The sequence below is a fragment of the Corvus kubaryi genome, unplaced genomic scaffold (genome assembly GCF_017639235.1).
Source record: "Corvus kubaryi isolate FWS band 111438036 unplaced genomic scaffold, C.kubaryi_AGA036_p1.0 37398, whole genome shotgun sequence".
Taxonomy (NCBI): Eukaryota; Metazoa; Chordata; class Aves; order Passeriformes; family Corvidae; genus Corvus; species Corvus kubaryi.
This window is the reverse complement of record NW_024581137.1, coordinates 6,211,659-6,230,673: the sequence shown is the minus strand read 5'-3', so window position 1 is coordinate 6,230,673 and position 19,015 is coordinate 6,211,659. Positions and strand designations below refer to the sequence as shown.

General features: G+C 40.7%; 1 protein-coding gene across 5 annotated transcripts in view; it reads left to right on the top strand.

The window, feature by feature from the left end:
- The window catches only part of GLI3 (GLI family zinc finger 3), a 207,164-nt gene that overhangs the window by 100,441 nt on the left and 87,708 nt on the right, over positions 1 to 19,015 (top strand). For all 5 annotated transcript variants that reach the window (XM_042043326.1, XM_042043323.1, XM_042043325.1 and 2 more), the window contains one exon: positions 11,470 to 11,575. In XM_042043326.1, the coding sequence (XP_041899260.1) occupies positions 11,470 to 11,575 (106 nt within the window). The remainder of the gene's footprint in view (positions 1 to 11,469; positions 11,576 to 19,015) is intronic.

Here is a 19,015-nt window from a genome sequence, read left to right as displayed (position 1 = left end):
GCATAGAGATGAAAACAAACAAAAAGTCTTTATGCTCCCGGAGTGCAATAAATATGCTAGAATTTCAATGGGATCCAAACAAGCGACAATAGTAGCATTAAGAGCTGGCAAATCCTTTGATGTTATTGACCAGAAAAGGACTGTTGTGGTCTCTGTCATGAACATTTAAACTTTTGACCTCCAACCTTTGTGTCAAATGGCTTTTCCATATGGAGGGTTACTATACCTCTCTCACTGCCACTGCATTTAATAGAGCATCAAACACTTCACTGGCGGGAAACTGATGCTTAATGCATTGGAAAAGGTCCAAGATTGCCAGAGGGCGGGACTGAAGAAAACTGTCTTCCCTTCTTCTGCTGAAGTGTAAATGAAGTCCCCTGTTTTCCTATAGTCTGATTGCATCTGAACTCTGCACAGAAACGTGGAAGAGAGGACTGTGTCTTGGTGGACAGGAGACAGACATCTTAAGTTACTTTTACCACCACCTCTTATGCAGTGTCATATGCAAACCTACAGCTGAAAGATGGGCTTTTACAGGCTGGGGCTGTCTTTGTGACTATGCCACAGAGCTGATATCCTGCAGCTCTGGCACTGCCCTTGGTGATGCACTGGCTAAGTGTCAGAGAAAGGGGTTTGCAGCTGTCTTGGCCTTGGGGAACCCACCAGGAGTGCGCAGAGTATAAGGGACCCTATTGGCATGCCTGGTGTCCTTTCTAAACAATGACCAAAAGCAGGTGCCCAGGGGTTAATGTAAGAACTTGACAGGTGACTTTCCTATCCTTTTGCCCCTCTGTCAATTTCACAAAATTTTCAATTGAGGAATTCCTTGGTCTTATGGTTTCAACACTTTCAGATCCTTACTCCACTTTTTTACTGTGACTTTCCCCTTGGGGCCATTCAAACCTCCTATGTCCATAGCCTCCTGTGTCACTTGGCTGTGGCAGGGAATGGTGTGCCTTGTCCTCATTTGGCCATCTTTCCTCTGTTCTGGTTCCTTATGTCTCCTTGTAGCACCCCTGGCTTCCCCTCTAGGATGTAGAGAGGAATGAAAATCAACTTCCACTTTAGTGCCCCCTTACCCATTTGAGTGGGCAGAACAGTCCTTTCCCTCTTCTCTCGTATTTGTGGGTTTGTGCTCCACCCAATTCTACATTTTATCCTGTCTTGTCCCTCAATCACCAAGCTGAAGAACATGGCTGTGCACAGGCAGATCATGTAACTTTTTTCCTGGTCTGCCTGGACTGGAGGCTGGAGAAAGCTATACAGTTATACTCACCTATGATAGTCCCAGAAAGCTCAGTCAGAGACTGGTTCCCTGTTGTGGTAGGCACTGTAGACAGGGGATGTAAAGATAGAAACTGCCCTGAAGACTTTGCTTTTGGGCTGTTGCTATGCAGAAAAGTCTTTGCTAATGCCATGGGTTGCTTTGCCCGCTATTGCATTTATATGCTTCTGCCTGTTTGGGTCTCCGTTCTTCCAATATTCCTTTTATCTCATTAGTGGGAGTGTTTTTCCTCACTGGTGAGGCTGGACCTACCCATGAGTCCTGGCAATGATGTTGGTGTCAGTAGGACAGTGCAGGCAAAAGACCTCAGGAGATGCTGCAGCTGGTGCTGCAGCCAGGTGCCCTCTGCAGCTGTGTGTCCCTGCTCTGCACCTCTGATGTGGACTCTACTGAACTGGGGCTGTCCTCACAGGGTGTAGGGACCATAAGTGTTAATTAAGCTGAGGTTGTCCATTTTTGATTTGTGCTTTTAAATAAGTGTGCTCAGACATATGTGCCCTTCTTCCTGTTTTTCAGCAGCAGTGCCAGCGTTAAGTGGTTGATGTAAAGGGTTGGCCACTTTGGGTAAGCAGCATTTAGTTCCAAAGCAAGAGAAGTATACATCAGATCCTGCCACTACATCTGCAGAGAACAAGAGAGAGGATGAAAGTGTTGAAAAGAGTTTATGATGAACTTCCATACTTTCCCATAAAGAAAATGCCCTTTGGTGGGGAAGAGGAATTGGGGGGATCCTAAATCCTAACAAAAATCCTAAAAAAAAAAAAGTGTAGCTATATCTAAAGCTGATACTGTCATCCTGTTTTTGAGTAGTGGGAAACAGAGAAGTTGTCTAAAGAAAAAAATGAACTTAATAAAAGATGGTGAAAAAAAGCCGAGAGAGATTAGTAAAGAACAAGAAGTTTCAGGCAATTGTGCTACTCTTTTTAATGAATTAAAGAAATAATGGGGAATTAATAAAATTTTAGCTCTTTATTGGGACTTTTCCATGAAGAGGTTTAGAGTGTCTCAGAAAGGGTATCTCTGTGTTAACAGTGACCAGGCTGAGGCCAAGGGAAGTGACATAATTTAACTATGGCCCTTTGTGTTAAAAATACTTTCTTCAAATTTTGGCTTGTAAAAGTAACTAAGATTGATTGGAATATTGACAATATGACATTCTCAAAAATAGGCTGAGTGAGCACTTAGAATAAGTGTCAATAGGGCAAATTAAGGGAACTCACTGTGCTTTCCATCTCCAGTAATGATCTGAAACAAAAAGTAACCAGCATAAAAATGAAATACAGAGGAAAAGCTCTCTAAGAATCTGAGGGAAGATGAGAAAACATGGAGGAAGAAAACAGCTTAAAGTCAAGTATTTAGAAATATCAAGAAGTAATAACCAAGAGCCAGCTTGTGTTGACTTTATTTGGCTTGAGCCGTGTCCATTGCACCAGCAGTCTCCTAGAAATGGTAGGTAAGGTCACTGCCACATAATGAATGCATTGTCTCAGAGTGGAAAAATGAAAGATAATGGTTTTGAGACACTGTGTAAGAAATACATGCCCCTGCTGTAAAGGGAAATTTGCAGAAATAGCTTATTTTTATTATGTATTTCTAAGGCTGCCTCCTCCTAAACAGTGTCAGCCTGCATGAGAACCTGATGCCCAAGAGTGCAGGGATGACAACCCAAGCTGGAAGAAACACAGAAAGCAGAAACAAGTGACCGTGATAAATTTAGAATATGGACAGAGAGATTAAATGTTGCAATAAATGTATATTATCAAGTGGCCTGACAGCACATGTAATAACTATCTGCTCATCTGCAAGAGCTTGAAGAATGTCAACACCACAGAAGGAGAGTAATTGCTAAGGATGATCCAGAGAGAAGCTAAATAATTATGAATATTTGGATGAAATTTTTAAAAATCAGGTTGAACAGCAGGGAAAAAGAAGTCTCTCAAAGTGTTCATCTGTTGGTGCATCCCATAGAATCTGAGCAGTTTTAATACCTAAAAATAGACATAATTGATCTAATTATACATTTTCCTCTCTACTTCCTATCATGCCATAAAATACTAATCAAACCTGCCAAGTATAACCTATTTCCAAGTCTTTCACACCTTCAGCTGATGAAAATCTGTTTAGCTACAGTGATTTTTACTGTGCTATACTGATACCAAACTGTTAGAGGTTTGGCCTTTCAAATAGCTTTTAAACTTGATTCTGCTACACAGAAGAGCACACAAGTCTCCAAACCATTGTTTGCAGACTGACTCACTGCGTCTTACAAACTTCTAAGAATGTCACCAAAGCTTGTTGAACTACCCAGCTTGTCTTTATTTGTTGCCACATCAAATCAGCAGCAATACATGGATATTTCTAGTTGCCCCCCCTCACCCTTGTTTCCAGCTTTCTGCTGCCTCTCCTTAGCCACATTTACCTTTGCTTCTCAGCTAAGTTAATGTGTGCAGCTGATAGCAGGGCATTCAGATGCCTTCTTTGAGCTGTGTTGAGCATTAGGGAATAACCAAGCTGATCTGTGGCAGCAGCTCCTTCCTACTGTTCAGGAAGTCCATGTTAAACTTCTGCTTAGAAGTTCTTTAGAGTTGAAAGCCTTGCTGTGAGACTTCTTCTTTAGTTCTCTCCAGTGTGGATCAGGATTTATTTTGTTTGTAATCTTTTCATTTCCTCAGTTTCCACTTTGTAGCTCATCTTCATTCACTGGAATGTTCAGTGTGCTACAGAAATGAACAGGTAGATAGGTGCAAATTATTTTTGTATATATTGTGGTTATGGATCTAGTTACTTGCTGCTTGCAGAGGAGGAAATGCTGAGGATGTGATCCTTCATACACATGTGTAATCAAAGGTGGGAAGCATTCCAGAGCAACTGGGTGAAACCACATGCCTGGGATTCTTGAGAGTTAAACATGGTTGCTCATTTGATTTTCATAATTTTTAGGGATGGAATTTGAAGTGGTGAAGGCTGCACTGATGCATGGTGGCATGAGAAGTTAGGGGCAGGAACAGCAAGACGGCAACTGTGTTGCAAGGCAGAAGCCGAATTATTTTTTTACTACGGGTCCTTTGGAGGTAGAAGAGGGAGGGATCTCTTTTGTCAGCTTCCTGGCAGAGGGCAATTTGTCGTATTCTTGCAGAAACTACATTATTAAGTTTTTTAAGAAATGCTGCATGCGATCCAGAGGTTATTAAAAAGATGAGCTGTGCTGTACCGAAAGCCAGCTGTTTTAGATGAAACAATTACACCTCCGAGTAGTGGGATGGTAAAGCCAAGACATCGTCATCCTCTTATCCTGAGATCATGGGCCAATGTACAGATGCTGGATATATGCAGTTGTGCTCCTCTCCATGAAGGTTTTCTAAGGTTGCTTATAGGATGAAGCAGCCAGTGTTTCTTGGGTGGAAGGCATTTCCTGATGCATTTCCACCAATCTGCTGTTTGTTCTTGGGAAAGCTGGGCTGATGGAGTGACTTGGCTTTTCTGCTCTAAAAATGTATGTCCCCAAGATGGTTGTGGGGCAGCAGTGCTTTTCCCACCCCACTCACCAGGCAAGTTCATGGCTGCTTGATCAGAGCAGCGCAAGGAGTTCTTTCTTTGCTTACCAGTGCATCCATCCCAGTGGAAACAGTTATTTGCAAATCACTGGGCTGTGATGAATCATAATTTATGTTCTGAAAGAATTGGAGACTTCTCTTCAAGGTGTTTGGACATGCAATATATTTATTACCTTGGGAGTCTGTCTCTTACTATATATATATTTTTTTTTTTTTTTTTTCCAGATGAGCAAATGGCAGCAAGCACTGGAGTCTGTTGAATGGACTTGAGAAAGTTTAGTTAGTATTCCAGAAGGCAGTCCGGCTCCTTAGACAGCAGAGTTGCATTGACTGGAAGGAATAATAAAGTGTTCAAACTGAAATCAATCCAGCAGCTATTTAGCCAATACCTGCAGCAAATCTGGCATATAAAAACACCTCTCAGGGCCAGCTGATGAAATCAGTTCCAGCAACTTTTATTCCAGCTCCTCCCTCAAGTGTTTGGCATGATGGTTGTTGTGCTAACAATAAAACATGTTCCCACAAGGTGTTTAGGTTTACAAACTGAAAGTATTAAAATGGATGGCAGGAATCTAAGATGCTCCAAAGTCTTAATTTTTGTTTTTGCAAAGATAGAAATTATTTTTCAGCCATAACAAGAGCTGGAGGTGTGCTCTAGTTTGTGAGGTTTGGCTTGGAACTCCTGTGGTTTATTTTTTAAGATCAGTACACAGGCTCTGTGAGCACCAGCAGAGGGTAGAGAGGGGAAGTCTGATCATCATTATAACACACAGACACATGGAAGGGAAGCAATCCAATGGAAAATTGTCTATTCTCTGAATGTGTTACATCTGCTGTATGTTATCTCAATTAATATTTAGTGCTACTGGAATGGGGAGAACTTGCCCCTTAAAAGTTCTTTTCCTCAGTTTCCTTCTGTCTATTTTTTGGCTTTATACAATTATTTGACTTTTTTTCCAGCTTTGCCATGGCTTTGCCTTTTTCCTGTTTAGAATCCCCTTCTCTGAGAAGTCAGATGGTGAGTTAGCTGTGTCCATGTCAACGTGACTGTTGCCACATTGGAAGTGTGTGCGTGCATGCGCACACAGACGCCTGGAAAACCGTCCTGAGATAACTGGCTGTAGCACGGCAGCGGATCAGCCTGCAAACAAGCAGTGCTTCAGATGGCAACCAGCCATGCTTGAAGCAGCAGCCCCAGTCACCATAGGGAGACTCTTCAAAGTCCACAAAGTTAAGTGCATGCATTAACGTGTAGCTGTGGCTCAGTCATTTTTTCTTCCTGAGTAAAGCCTCTGTATAAGCAGACATAGGAAACATAAATCACCCCTTATTGAAAGAGAACTAAAAAAACCCTCAGAGACAACATGTGGTCTTATTGAGCCCTAATGCAAGCTGTAATTAAAAAGAAATCCAAAATAAGATCTTTGCTTGGCAACTAAGAACCTAATTCTTACCATAAAACCTGGCAATACCATTAAGTTCAGATCAGTTGAAGCAAATGTACGTGAAGAAACAGTGATGCCCTTAGGGACTCTGCAAAGATGAATATTAGAAAATTCTCATCTGGTGATCAGCTTGTGAACCAAAGGAAGTGTAGAAATTTGCTGGCAGACTCTTCAAAACTCTCCTGCATATTGAAAAGACATTAACAGGAAGGCTATATTTTGCATCATACTGTGTCTGTTACATCTGGTATGAAAGCTTGGTACTGTCAAGTTCATCCTCAAGACTATAATGGATTTAAGCAGGAAGGAGACTTCACCTCAAATGAAGTTATATCTGAGATAGAAGTTTGCACCTGGTTCAGCTCTGACATGTAATTTGGTGAGCTAATTGTCCTAAGGACAAATGTGCTGAAGCATAACAAGGGCTTCCTGTGTTGGGCTTGAGACCTCTGTTTTCTTGGCCCTGACCTTGCGACACAGGTGCAGATATTGGGGCCACACTGGGTGAGTTCAAGCCAGTGCAGGCATCTTCTACGGTAGCAGATGTATTCTTGATGTGGTCAAAAATACAGCCTGTCATTTCGGCAGCCATCTCCCTCAATCATTTGGCAGGAATCACAAGGTGCTTAAACAAGTCAGCTAGCTGAGGGCAGTGTTTTACTAGCATCACCATCGCAGCTGAACTTTCCAAATGTAGTGATCCCCTAAGTAAGGCTTATTTGGGAGACTACAGAGTGTACAGAAAAGTTATCATTAACTTCAGTGACCTTCGTAGCAGCCTAACCACTCTGCTCTCGTCTCAAGGTGTTGCACAGCACCTTTGAGCCAGCTGGCATCATCCCCCTTTCCAACAAGTCTTGCTGTGAATTGCATCTCATCAGACTTCAATTCAGGTTTGCTGTTCAGCATCAAGGATCATACATACCTGTCCTTTCTCCCAGTTTCTTTCCCTTGATGCTGCAGCAGAGACTAGGTTGTCAACTTTCAGAGAACAAGAGTAAGTCTTCTTTTTTCCTCTATGGGAATGATTGTAATTGGAGAGAGATGATCCTATTCACTTCTTTAAGAAGGTAAGAATGATTCTCGAAGGAGAAATAAAAAGGCAGGTTTTACACAACAGAAAGTCAGCATAAATTGACATATTTTCCAGAAAATCTCACTGTGATAAAATTGATGAGTTTGTAGCATTTGAGGCAGTAGTGACTCCCACTTTGTTTTAAGGAGACCCTGCTGGCTGTGCAGGACACAGTAGAGCATCTGAAGGAAGCTTACAGTAGTAGGCAGCAGAGATTTCAGAAGGAAGCAACAGCTACCAAATTCAGCAATGTGTGAGCAAGGTGTTCCAGTGCTTTGGTGTGTCCTTACAAATTCTTGGAAACAGTGGAATTTATGCACAGAATCAGGTACTTCTACTGAGTTGAAATGGAGGGCTGCGAGTTCTCAACCAGCATCTGTCTGTGTACTGTACACTTACATCAGAGAGTCTCTGCAAGGATGTCATTGGCCCAGGAATTCACAGTTGCATTTGGATGTCTGTAAGAAAAGTGCCTGGCATACTCTTTGTAAGTTTGCATCTTAGCCAGAATTTTAAAGATTTTTAAGATAAGTAATTTCCTAGCAGAATAGGAAGTTAGATTTTGTCAATTTGTTTTGGTGAGAGGAGTTTCTCCTTTCTAAAGGTGAGAGTTTTGTTCCTCACATTTTAAATGAATGAATGAAAACATAGAGCAGGTATCCTGTCTTTTACATTGAGCTTTTCTCCTGGTTTGCTAGATAGGTAAGGCATCTCACACAAATAACCATGAGTCAGATTGGTTCAGATTCAATTCTAGTCTGACTGGTCTCCCTCATTCTTTACTTACCTACAGTATAAATAATCATGGCAGAATGTGCCATTAATATTCTGATGGTGCCTTAAATGAAATAGTTATTGGGTGGGATATGAAAAGTCAGTGTGAAACTGGCTACAGCCTCAGTTACTGCTTTGTAAACTTATTGTTATCTATTCTCATATAAATACTCGTCAACTGATTACATTTTATGCCATTTCAATTGAATTCCAAGTGAAGCCCTGGACAATGGGTGCTTTGGCAGCTCTCTGATTGATCTCAGAGTCTTTCCATATAAATATTCAGTACTTTTCAAAGTGGAGTGGTCTTGGGCCCCCAAGCGTGTAGAATTTACTACTTTTGTGCTGAGGGCTGACCAAAACACGGCAGGATTTGATTTCCATCTGTAAAATTGACTCCACCAGTTCTATAATTCTGTACATTATTTTCCCTGTCTCCCATTTAGCATGTTAGTCTGCTGACAGTAGAGTACACAGCACTTAGCAGCTGGTTTGTGGAACCATCAGTCAGGAAATTGTATGATAAATAGGAGGTAGCCAGGTTTAGTGGCACTTTATTTTGCTTCAGCAGTTTTAGCCTGGCTTTGGAAAAGTCATCATGTGGTTTTTCTTAAGGGTTGCAACAAGAGATGGCTACAGTGTAGTAACTTATTACACATACACTTGAGTTATGATGTTCACCAGCTGTATTGCTCATGTGTAAATAATAAACTGTGAGATGGATAATTATGTTGGGGTTTGATATGCAGCTCTGCTCCGGTCGGCTCAGGGCTGACGGAGACAGCTCCCTGTGCCGTGATGGAGTACGGCTGTTTCCCAGATGGAAACTACAAACAAGATGCAACCAATATATACAAAGGAGCTTAATGTGAGAGGACTCAGAAAGATGTTCTCGGAGATTTATAGCCCATGCGTAAATAAAACTTGTTGATAATCTGCACTGCATAAGCCCCGCAGAGAAGAATACCTTTTTTGCATTGTTTAATACTAAGTTTCCATTTCTCAGATAGGGGAAAGTAAATTATACCTTGAGGAGGGTCAAATGGTATTTCACCACATAATTACTAGTACTGCTTTAATGGGTGGGCGTTTAGGCTGGGTGAGGGTGGGACAGTGAGGAGGCTTGGCGTCCTTAGTGGGATTTCGTGTCTGTGGCTGGGTGAACCACATCCTATCTGACATGAATACGGGTAGCAAAATCTCTATGGTCTTACCTGTGCTCTCCAGACTCACTCCTGGAAGGAGACACATAGGGCAGAGAAGGATTTGCCTGTGCATCCATGAGGGTGTGAGTGACTTCCTTTTTTTCTGAAAAACTGATGGCAGACGTTGTATTGTAAAATGCCAGACATCTGCTTGGAAACCTCCTCCCTTTGGCTTATGCTGCTGTAGTCAAATACCAGTTTAGCAGGGAAGAGGGCAGGCAGGGAGATGTGCTAAAATACACTTCCCATGCCCCTTTTCCCCTTTGTCTTGGTGTCTGCTGAGGAATGTTTCAAGAGGTGGCAGCAAGCATCCTCCACTCAGACAATGACATTGTGTTCGTGATCATCTGTGACCTATTTTTTACCTCCACTGAAGACCATGAATGCTTACCATGGGGACTGAAGCTCATAACAGATTGTATGCCAAGGTCCAGTTGGTGCAGCAGAACCATATTTAAAAGTACCATGAGTTTGAGATCCCAGCTTGCATCATAAGCCACAATTATTTTTCATTTATGGTGCCTAAGTCAGTATATGGCTGAAATGTGCTGTGGCTAATCACATGCTTGTGTCCTTTAACAAAATCAAGCCATGTAACTGGGCAGTCTGTGTCAGATGTTTCCAGACTTTCTTGAAATACTGGGAATATTTCCTCAGAAATTATTTCCTGTTCTTCCCCTGTGTGTATTCCTTCAGGGCAATGAGGTTTGTTCCTCTTGTTCTTCTCCTACTTCAAAATCAATAATAAAGCAACCCAACTTTTTACAAATATGATGAGGAAAAATACTTTTTTTTTTTTGGACCATCTCTAGTTGGAACCAGGGAAATGCTTTCACAAATAATCTAAGAGGACGTTTACATTTTGCTGAATAGGAAAGGCAGGAAATAAAAAGAAAAGATACCTTCAAGAGTTGGTGGGCAAAACTGGAATAGAATTAGTTTTACTGCCAGTGCAAGATTGAGTTTTTCTTTTTTTCTGGAAACATTTTAGCAAATCCATGACATGACCTAATGTCTGTACTTCTGAGCTTTTGACGACAGATAAACACATGACATCACCCATAGTGGCAATTGGGTAATGATTGTGCAGGATCAGTTTGTTTCATGCTGCTGGAGGTACTTAACATCTCATTTGGGAGGCAGTGGTGAACAGTGTGTCACATTTTGAGGCACACGGATTTCACCGGTATGCTGGTGGGGAGAGCTGTGGTCTGTGTGAACTGTGCCAGTCAAAGCTGGGAGACAGTCTGGCTGCAGAAGCAGTGGAGAGGGCAGGCTGGTGTCTGACGCCTCAGGGCAGAGCCCATGGGGGTATCGGGGGTGCATTCCCCCTTTTGTCAGCCTGTCTCCAAGGCTCTCCAGAAACAGCAGGGAACAGGAGTTCTGACAGCTGCAAAATCCCCTATCCTGTAAAAGCCATGGAGAAGATAGAGCAGGAGAGCTTAATGCAGCCATGAGTCCCTGGGTCTCCAGTCACGGGGACAAGGAAAGCACCCTTCCTTTTCAAGAGCTGGGTATGAAATGAGTCCCTCTGACATTTCTCCAGGTCCAGCCATTGGTGTGGTGCAGTTAAACATCTCCAATATGGCCTTTCCCAGTCGCATTTCTCTTCAAACATTGTTGTCTGATTTACTCCAGTTTTACTTACATTTCTCAGCATGTCACTTCAGTTTGGCTTTCTGCTCTTAGGATTGTGTGTATATCTCTGAGGGTATACTTTTTTACTGCATTGTATTCTCTGCTTAGGCTTTTTGTCCTGGGATGATTTTTTTTCTTGTTTTAATACTAAATAAATAAATCAGGAATGCTTATGAAAGCCTTGATGGTCCTTTTGATCTGATGCTTCACATATGGACACATAATTATTTATTAAAGACTTTTTTTACACCCCTTTCCATTAAAGCTATAAAAAGAGAATATTAAAATTAGTAAATACATATTCATGCAAACACTGTGGGCCAAATTCTCCTCTCAGACAGACCTGACTGACAAGAGCATGGAAGGAGATTGTGACCCCTAAATTGTAGCACTGTTAACACATGCTTTTTAGTATCTGTTCTGTGTTTATGAATGTTGTTTTTAAAGAGTCATTGGAGATACTCAGATCTGGGAACCTCGCTTGTTTTTTCAGATCCACCTCACCTCTTTCCAGCATTCCACCCTCCTGTACCAGTTGATGCGAGACATCATGAGGGACGCTACCATTATGAACCATCTCCCATTCCTCCTCTGCATGTGTGAGTATTCAATGTTCCCCTTGCTTCCTGAAAGAATGGACAAATACACGACTCTTTGCAATGCTTGAAACCATGCACCTGGAGCACGTTTCCAGTCTTGCCGGAGTACGAGATTTACTTTTGGAAAGCATTGTGGCTATCTGTTCATAGAGCAAAACCCATGCTGATGCTTGAGGATTCCTGTTATAATAGGTAGCTGGCAAGGGTTACCTGTGTGTTTTACTGACATTTATTCTGTATTATGTCATTCTATAAAGACTAAATTAAAAAGTGCTGAGCCCTGTGAAATGCAGCCAGATAAACATGTATTTAATCTGTATTAAGCTTGGTATTCTTCATAGCTGAAATTTCCTTTCATGCCAAAGATTTGTTTACAAAACAACCAAAAAGGTTGTTTTTTTCCCTGGTGACTGCTATGAAGCATAATGAAATTTTTGGTAAATTTTCTTAGTCCCTGTTGTGTGCACATAAAGGCAATCGGTTGATTGATGGGAATGTCACCCAAACAAAATGGCAAATGTGATAGAGCACATGGTTTACACAAAGATAAAAGAAATGAATACCAGTGATAACATGCATTAGAAAAGGGTGGTAGTGGTGAAATCCTGTAGAAATAAATTTTATCTTACTCCATATGGGGAGATGGCTATCGGCACTGCAGAATAAACCAGTAGATGTGTCCAGAAAACTGCTAAATACCATTTAAAATGGAGCCGAAAAGCAGGGCTTGGTACTTCAGTAAAAGGCTTGATGTACACATTTAATCATATCTACTAATCACCTCTCACACTGAGAAAATACAAGAAGAAAAGCGCAAGTAATACTTTGAAGAATAATGCTAGTTGTTTAGGTGGCAGATTGCTTTTCTATGGCTATTAGTTACAGCTGTGTAATTACATATATGCAGAAGAAAAATGAAGTTGTTTTAAAACAAGTCCTCCTCTGTGAGCAGAATTAATTGATATTAACAATCCTAACTACATGCCCAAGTACACACATGATATTTTACTAACAGTTTTTTTTGGGTCAGTCTTCTATTACTGAATTGTAATTTCAGAGCAGATTTGCCTGGAGGTAGGTAATAAATCTGTGTTGCAGTCTTCTTGGGCATTAGAGGAAAAGTGGGTATTTATAGAAAGAGAGAGCACAGAAATTTGTGATTTATTCCTCAGGGTTCCTCAGATGCATCATCATTTACACCACAATCTACCATATAATAAAATACACTCAAATACATGCTTAAATTTTCTGCTAAATACTGTTGTAAGCTGAAGGTGGCAGGCTCAGACAGTCATTACAGGGTCATTCTAGATTTTGCAGTGCAGTCAATATTCTACATGGATGGCTGTTTTTGGGAGCTGGGGGAGATGATCATGCTCATTCTGAAGCTAGTGGCGAATTTGCCTTTCTCTTTGTATTGGGCAGATGGGGTAGGGAGTTTTAACCTGCATCAGCAGAGGACCATCATCCAAGACACCAGTACTGCTTGCCAGCTTCGAAGAGGCTTCTGGAAATCTATGCCATGTGGGACCCTGCCTGACTGCATTTGCTGAGCTGAGCCCTCTCTGAAGCCTCAGTCCCATGAACCCAGTCCGTAGCATGGCATCCCATGCCCGCAGCAGAGCTTTTGGGTGGGTAGACCACTGTCACCTGCTTTGGGTCACAGTGGGAAATCAGGAGTAGCAGTTTACACTGCTCTCAGTGCCAGGATTTCTGTAAGAGCCCAAAAGATGTTGGAAGTGCCTGTTTCATGCCTTGTTTGGCATTCAGGGGTAGTCCCCTCTGACCCCAAAATCATGCTCCTTCTATGGAAAGGTGCCCTGCTGTGTGCTCTACAACCCTGCTCCCTGATTAAGTGGTGATTCAGCAGGGCCCAGCAGAGTCAAGGAGGTCTTAGCCAGATGTGATATGACTCCAGGAAGCTGTTTTAGAAATACACTCTGATATCAGCCCAAGCTTTAAACTCAAAATAGCCTTGATATTGGCCATTTTTTTCCCATTAACTTCTGTTGATTCTTTTGCTCATTTGGTTTATGTGACCATTGAAATGATGAGCTGTAAAGGACCCTTGGAGCTGTTGTGGTTGGTGTAATTAAATATAAATAGGCAATTAAGCAACTTAAAAAAAATCAGTTGGACTTCAGCATCTTTGTAAATGTTAAGGTTTGTCATATTTTTGCTGTTTTCAGGAAAATACTTTAATGTACATACATGAGAGGCAGGCATCCAGTGGTTTTCTTACAAGTTTTACAGAGCCTGGTGTGAGTATCACGTAGGTTCACCTGAGATCATTTGGAGCCATTACTTGAACTGGTGTCCTAGCATCCATTAAAAAGAAAATAATAAGAAGAAAGAACTGGATTGAGATGGTGTTTGAGAATTCTGAGAGAAAATGGCAAGAATACCAGTCAGGATGCAAATGTTTACCTACAGCTTCACAATGACTTCATTGTATGAGTGGTTTTCTCCTCAGTGTTGTAGTACTCTCAAATGTGTGTATGTAATATAAATTAAAAATAAATTCTAAAAAAGGCATGATTTTAGTTATCCAAGGTCCTAGAAATATGTTCCAGAACCTGTCAAGCCTTAGTGGAATTAATTTAGGTATAATACAAGTGCAGAAAAAATGTGAAGAGGGCCTTGCCTGCATGGTACTTGTCTAGTGTCTGCACATAATTTTGAACACTGACCAAGTGAAAAAGAAAAAAGAAAGCAGGAATTCTAAAGATGTTACAGGGCTCTTACATATTTGCAGCTCTAAAAAGGTATATGTATTTATGTGTGTGATTCTTATAGTTTAATTGCTGATGGTCAGAACTGTTGCATCCCAAATTTCAGCCTGGAGCCAAATTTTATAATTTGAGTTATAAACCTTTAAAATAAGGGTTTATGTTTATGATGGAATTGCTGACAGATGCTTATGTATAGTAGGACTAGCAGGCATTGCTGTAATTACGCTATCGTATCCTATCATTAAAGATTTCAATTGAAAGAGGTTTATAAATTGCTCTTCCTCTTAGATAAACCACCCTACATTAAGGCATCAACGATATGGTGCAGAATTAAATTAAAATCTCATAAAATGAAATATGTTCTGTATTCGCTGTTTGACACTTAATTTGCCTCTGAATGAGTAGAGGAAATCACAAATTAACCTACCTTTGTTTTTCCAGCCATGGCTTATTAGGTGTTAGAACAACTGCAATTACAGCCCAATAATAACCCCCAACCCTTATGAATATGTACTGAAATGTGTCACTTTGTGTTACCAAAACCTGTTAGGACTGTGTAGTTATATTGGAATTTCTACAGTACATATTTGGTTTATACTTCAGGAATATGTATGAAACTTAAGTTGTTCTACAGCAGCAATGGATGAATGGAAGAATTGAGGCTGGAGCTTGTGCTTTCCTTTTATTATTTTTTTCTCAAATTCAGTTAAAATTCAGTAGACTGTAATTCAGTTTTGCAGGTTAAATTATGTGATTATCATCATACGATTAAAAGAAAAGAAAAGAAGCATGGCTTTAGTAATCCCATTCCTTGCTTTGTTTTTCTTTGTTGTTTTTGTACATCTCTTTCCTAATTTCCAAAATTGATTTCTAAAGTATGACATAAAGGAGGAGCTGAAGCTCATCTATGTTTTAGTCCTTGACTTCTGCTAGGTCATCCATTAGAGTGTGATGCCTTCTCTGGTTGGTGTGCAGTGATTCAAAATCATGCCTCTAATGAGGGTGTTTATTTTAAATTAATACCATGAGTATGCTATTTTTCCTTCAAGATCCAAATCACAAACTTATTATTGACTAACTTTTCCAGTTGCTTGATGTCTTTGTTTGGAAGGAGAGTTGTTAGCAGTGAACAGAAGAAGAATAGGGGTGTCTTGTCTGTTTTTACGACAGTGCAAGTGTAAACAACTTGATAGTCCCACAACTTTAAAAATCTGACTTAGCCAGGATGAGAGCTTTTATTCATTAATTAAAAAAAACCCCAAACTCCTAAGGCAGAGGCAAAATTCTACTGATGGATTTAAATTCAGCAATTTAGGAAGCTACTGTTCTTGGTTATTCATTCTTTCCCATACTTTAACCAAGTTGCATTAAGAGGTTTTTCCCAATCTGCTTCATTTCAAAGTTGAGTTGGACAGCCTTTGAAAGTGACCTATCCTGATATTTTCAGGTGCTGTTACTGTGTCTGTAGAGGGAATGCATTCCTGCAGAGATGAGGCAGGAGACAACAGTCAGGTGGCAGTATCAGGAATGGCTCTGGGGCCGTGGCTTGTGTACATCTTGGAGTGGTAAATGCACGTGCTGCAGGAGGCTAGTGGAAAGTTAAAGTTTCAGGGCTGAATGTATTACGAGATGCATCATGCATGCTCCAAAACATTCATCCATTTAGTCTCAATCTCTTTCTGTTGCCATCCCATTTTGCCTTAGCTCTGGACTACACATAAGGAAGAGTGAGCAGGGAAATGTAAGGGAAGGTGCACTGATGCTGCCCATATGCTTACAGTCAGGGGAGACTGCCTTTGCCAGGAGGAAGTCGCAAAGTACAGCTGGTGTATTTTAGCTTCCTAGGATCAATGATATTCTAAGCTCTTTTTCTTTCCTAACTGCTGATTGAGACTAGCAAGTTTGGCAGTCTTACTCCCTGAAATGATGCACGTGCAGATAACTGTGCATGTGCACAACATCAATGCCTTGAACAGGTATTTTGGATTTTGTCAATGCTCTGGTACTAAACCAAAGCATGTGTTTTGATTGCAGTCAGCTCCAACTTGATAAAGAGGGAGTCCAATTCTCAGATAGGTTATTTCATATCTAGTTTATACACGTCAGTTACACAAGGGTGAAAAGGAAAGGAAAGTCAGGCCCAGACACTTAGCTGTCATCATCCTCTGATTTTGGACCATGCAGCAAAATGGGGGATGCCCAAATGTGAGAAGATTAAAGCATATCCTCGATTATGAGAGAAACTGCTAGCCACACATTTGATGTTTACATTTTCCCAGCCTTGTCACTGACATTATGATTTTTCTTTTCATTTTCATTTCTAAGCTCTAATTTTTTTAAAAAAATCTTAAAGTTTAAACCTCTTAAATCTTTTACCTGCTGCTTTACCTCGGTGTACCTCTAAGCTGTAGACTTGGCAAGGAGTCTGTCAGCTTGTCAGAGCATTCATTGATCCTTTCACAGTGGGAAGGAGAGCCCCACCCAGCATGAAAAACATCACTCATTGAATTGTTTTTAATTACTTTAAGACTTGGAATGGGTTTTATGGTTTAGCCAGGAGCCATCAAAGAAGAAAGACTGGGAAGCTCTAGAGGACATGAAAAGATGACTGTAGTTACAGCTTTCCAAAATCATTCGTGAAAGTATTTTCTGTAAACAGGGAGAAATCTTGTATTAAATGGGAAACACCCCAAGAAACCTGTCCCTGGAAGTGCAGCATGGAAAATAAGCAGCTGCTAATGGCCTGGAGGATTTTTATAGCAAGTCTCTGAGAAGGAATCAGCATGGTCTGGTGACTTGTTAAGGTTATTCAGAGTTTGTTGTGTGCCACAGATATGCAGGCTCTGCAAGCAGCGTGTATCCCTCTTTTCTTAGTGGTATTCATGGAAGTAAAATACCAGGGCCAGATGCCCGCACATAAACTTCAGCAATTAGTTTTTATTCAGTGCCAGGCCTTTTACAAAGCTGGGGAATAGGAAGCCTCTGTCTAGGTCAAAACTGTGATATCTCACTCAATCTATAGTTTTGCATCATTGAAAATAGTGAATCAGTGTTTTGTTCAGCTGTTCATTCTTGTTTAGTGGTATTTACCTTAAGACTTGCAGATCATAAATTCTCCTTTGTAAGCTTTGTAACGCTTGCAGAGTAGCTTCACAAACAGAGGGTTTTTAAAAACTATCTGAAACTGCAAAACATTTGGAAAGCAAATGGTGGCATATATGGAATTGCAGAAAAAAAGGGTGTTTTCTTAAATTTTTGATTCTGAGAAACATTTTAAAGGAAAAAAGTAGGTTAAAATGTGGATAAAAATAGATAAATATTTTTGATGTAGCTGTTTTATGTAAGTTCAGTTACATTCACTTGTTTAGGTGGTCTGGAGTTACTGCACAGTCAATTAAACTTCTATATTTCTCACTGCTTTGCTCTCTCTCTGCTAGGAAAAAGCAGTATTGAGAAAAAGCTATCATTTAATTTCTGTTGGAAAATAAATTCTAGATCAAATAAGGATTCACTGCTAAAATTCATCCCTGTTTTTAGCGAGCACATTTACATGGAAGTCAACAGAATTGCCTCTAAGCGCACCAGATTACATTTGGTTCACATCATTCTTCTGTTTCTCTGGTGGATAACACTTTGTGACATAATCATTTTCTCTGGAGTAGCTAATTGTAATGCCAAGGAACTACAGATTTATAAAGGAGAAACAATAGCAGCAGATAAATACTGCGTTAATAGAGGCTCTTTGTTCTTTTCATACAGTCTGATTTCAGGCTGTCTGGGGAAGTTGCAGCAATTGAAATAAAAGGAAAATTTTGGTGAGATTTTTAATGTAGAAGGAAAAGCCTGTAAAATGTAATAGTTTGTTTTGTTGAAAATCCTTGGTAGAAAGTTCCTCCAAATTTTTGGTTGTTTTTCTTTTTTTTTAATGTTGAGCAAAGCGCTCGAATGGCAGCAGCCCCCAGCCCTAATGATCAAGACATGCTTCCAGTGGCAGCTGGCTGACCACCTCTCTTCAGCACTCCGGAGTAGCAGTAACTCAGAGGGCATCCTGCTGGTGTGACTCAGTGGGAAGAAAAGTTGGGAAAAACCCTCAGGAACACTCCTCCTTATGGTCTAAAGGGGATCGGTTGCCTCATCCCCACCTGAGACATAGAGTGGCACAGGTTTGTCTGGTGGAGCCCAGTCCAGCGAAAGGGGTTCTTTAAGAGGTTTTTATGGATTATGCTGTTGCAGAGAAGCAGTTCCAAGGTTTATCAGCAGTAAGGTGTCTATCAGCACTCATCATTACTGTCACTTAGCTCATTTACCCCATCTGGGCAGTTAACAGTCTTTAGATGAATTCTTGGCTGCCAGTGAGAAGTGGTTCCCTAAGGCAGGTTTTCAAACCAGCGTGAATTAAGAGATGATGGAAGCAGAAAGAATGGCCAGCAAAGTTATGCCTCAGGTCACTGTTCTGCGTAACATTTTTTTGTAGACTGAGGAATAGCTAGACATGATTTCAAGCTGTTTGGGTGCTCGCTGTGTGCAGATATGTATACAAGTGTGCATATTTGTGTATGTGTGCATCCATCCTCTTTACATAATAGGGTGAATATCTTTGCTTGCACTTGTCATGGACTGAGTAATTTTATATCTCTGCAGTTAAAACTAATCCAAGGAGCTACTCGGAGTCTGAGAAAGATGGAAAATTAGAGGAAAAATGTTAACA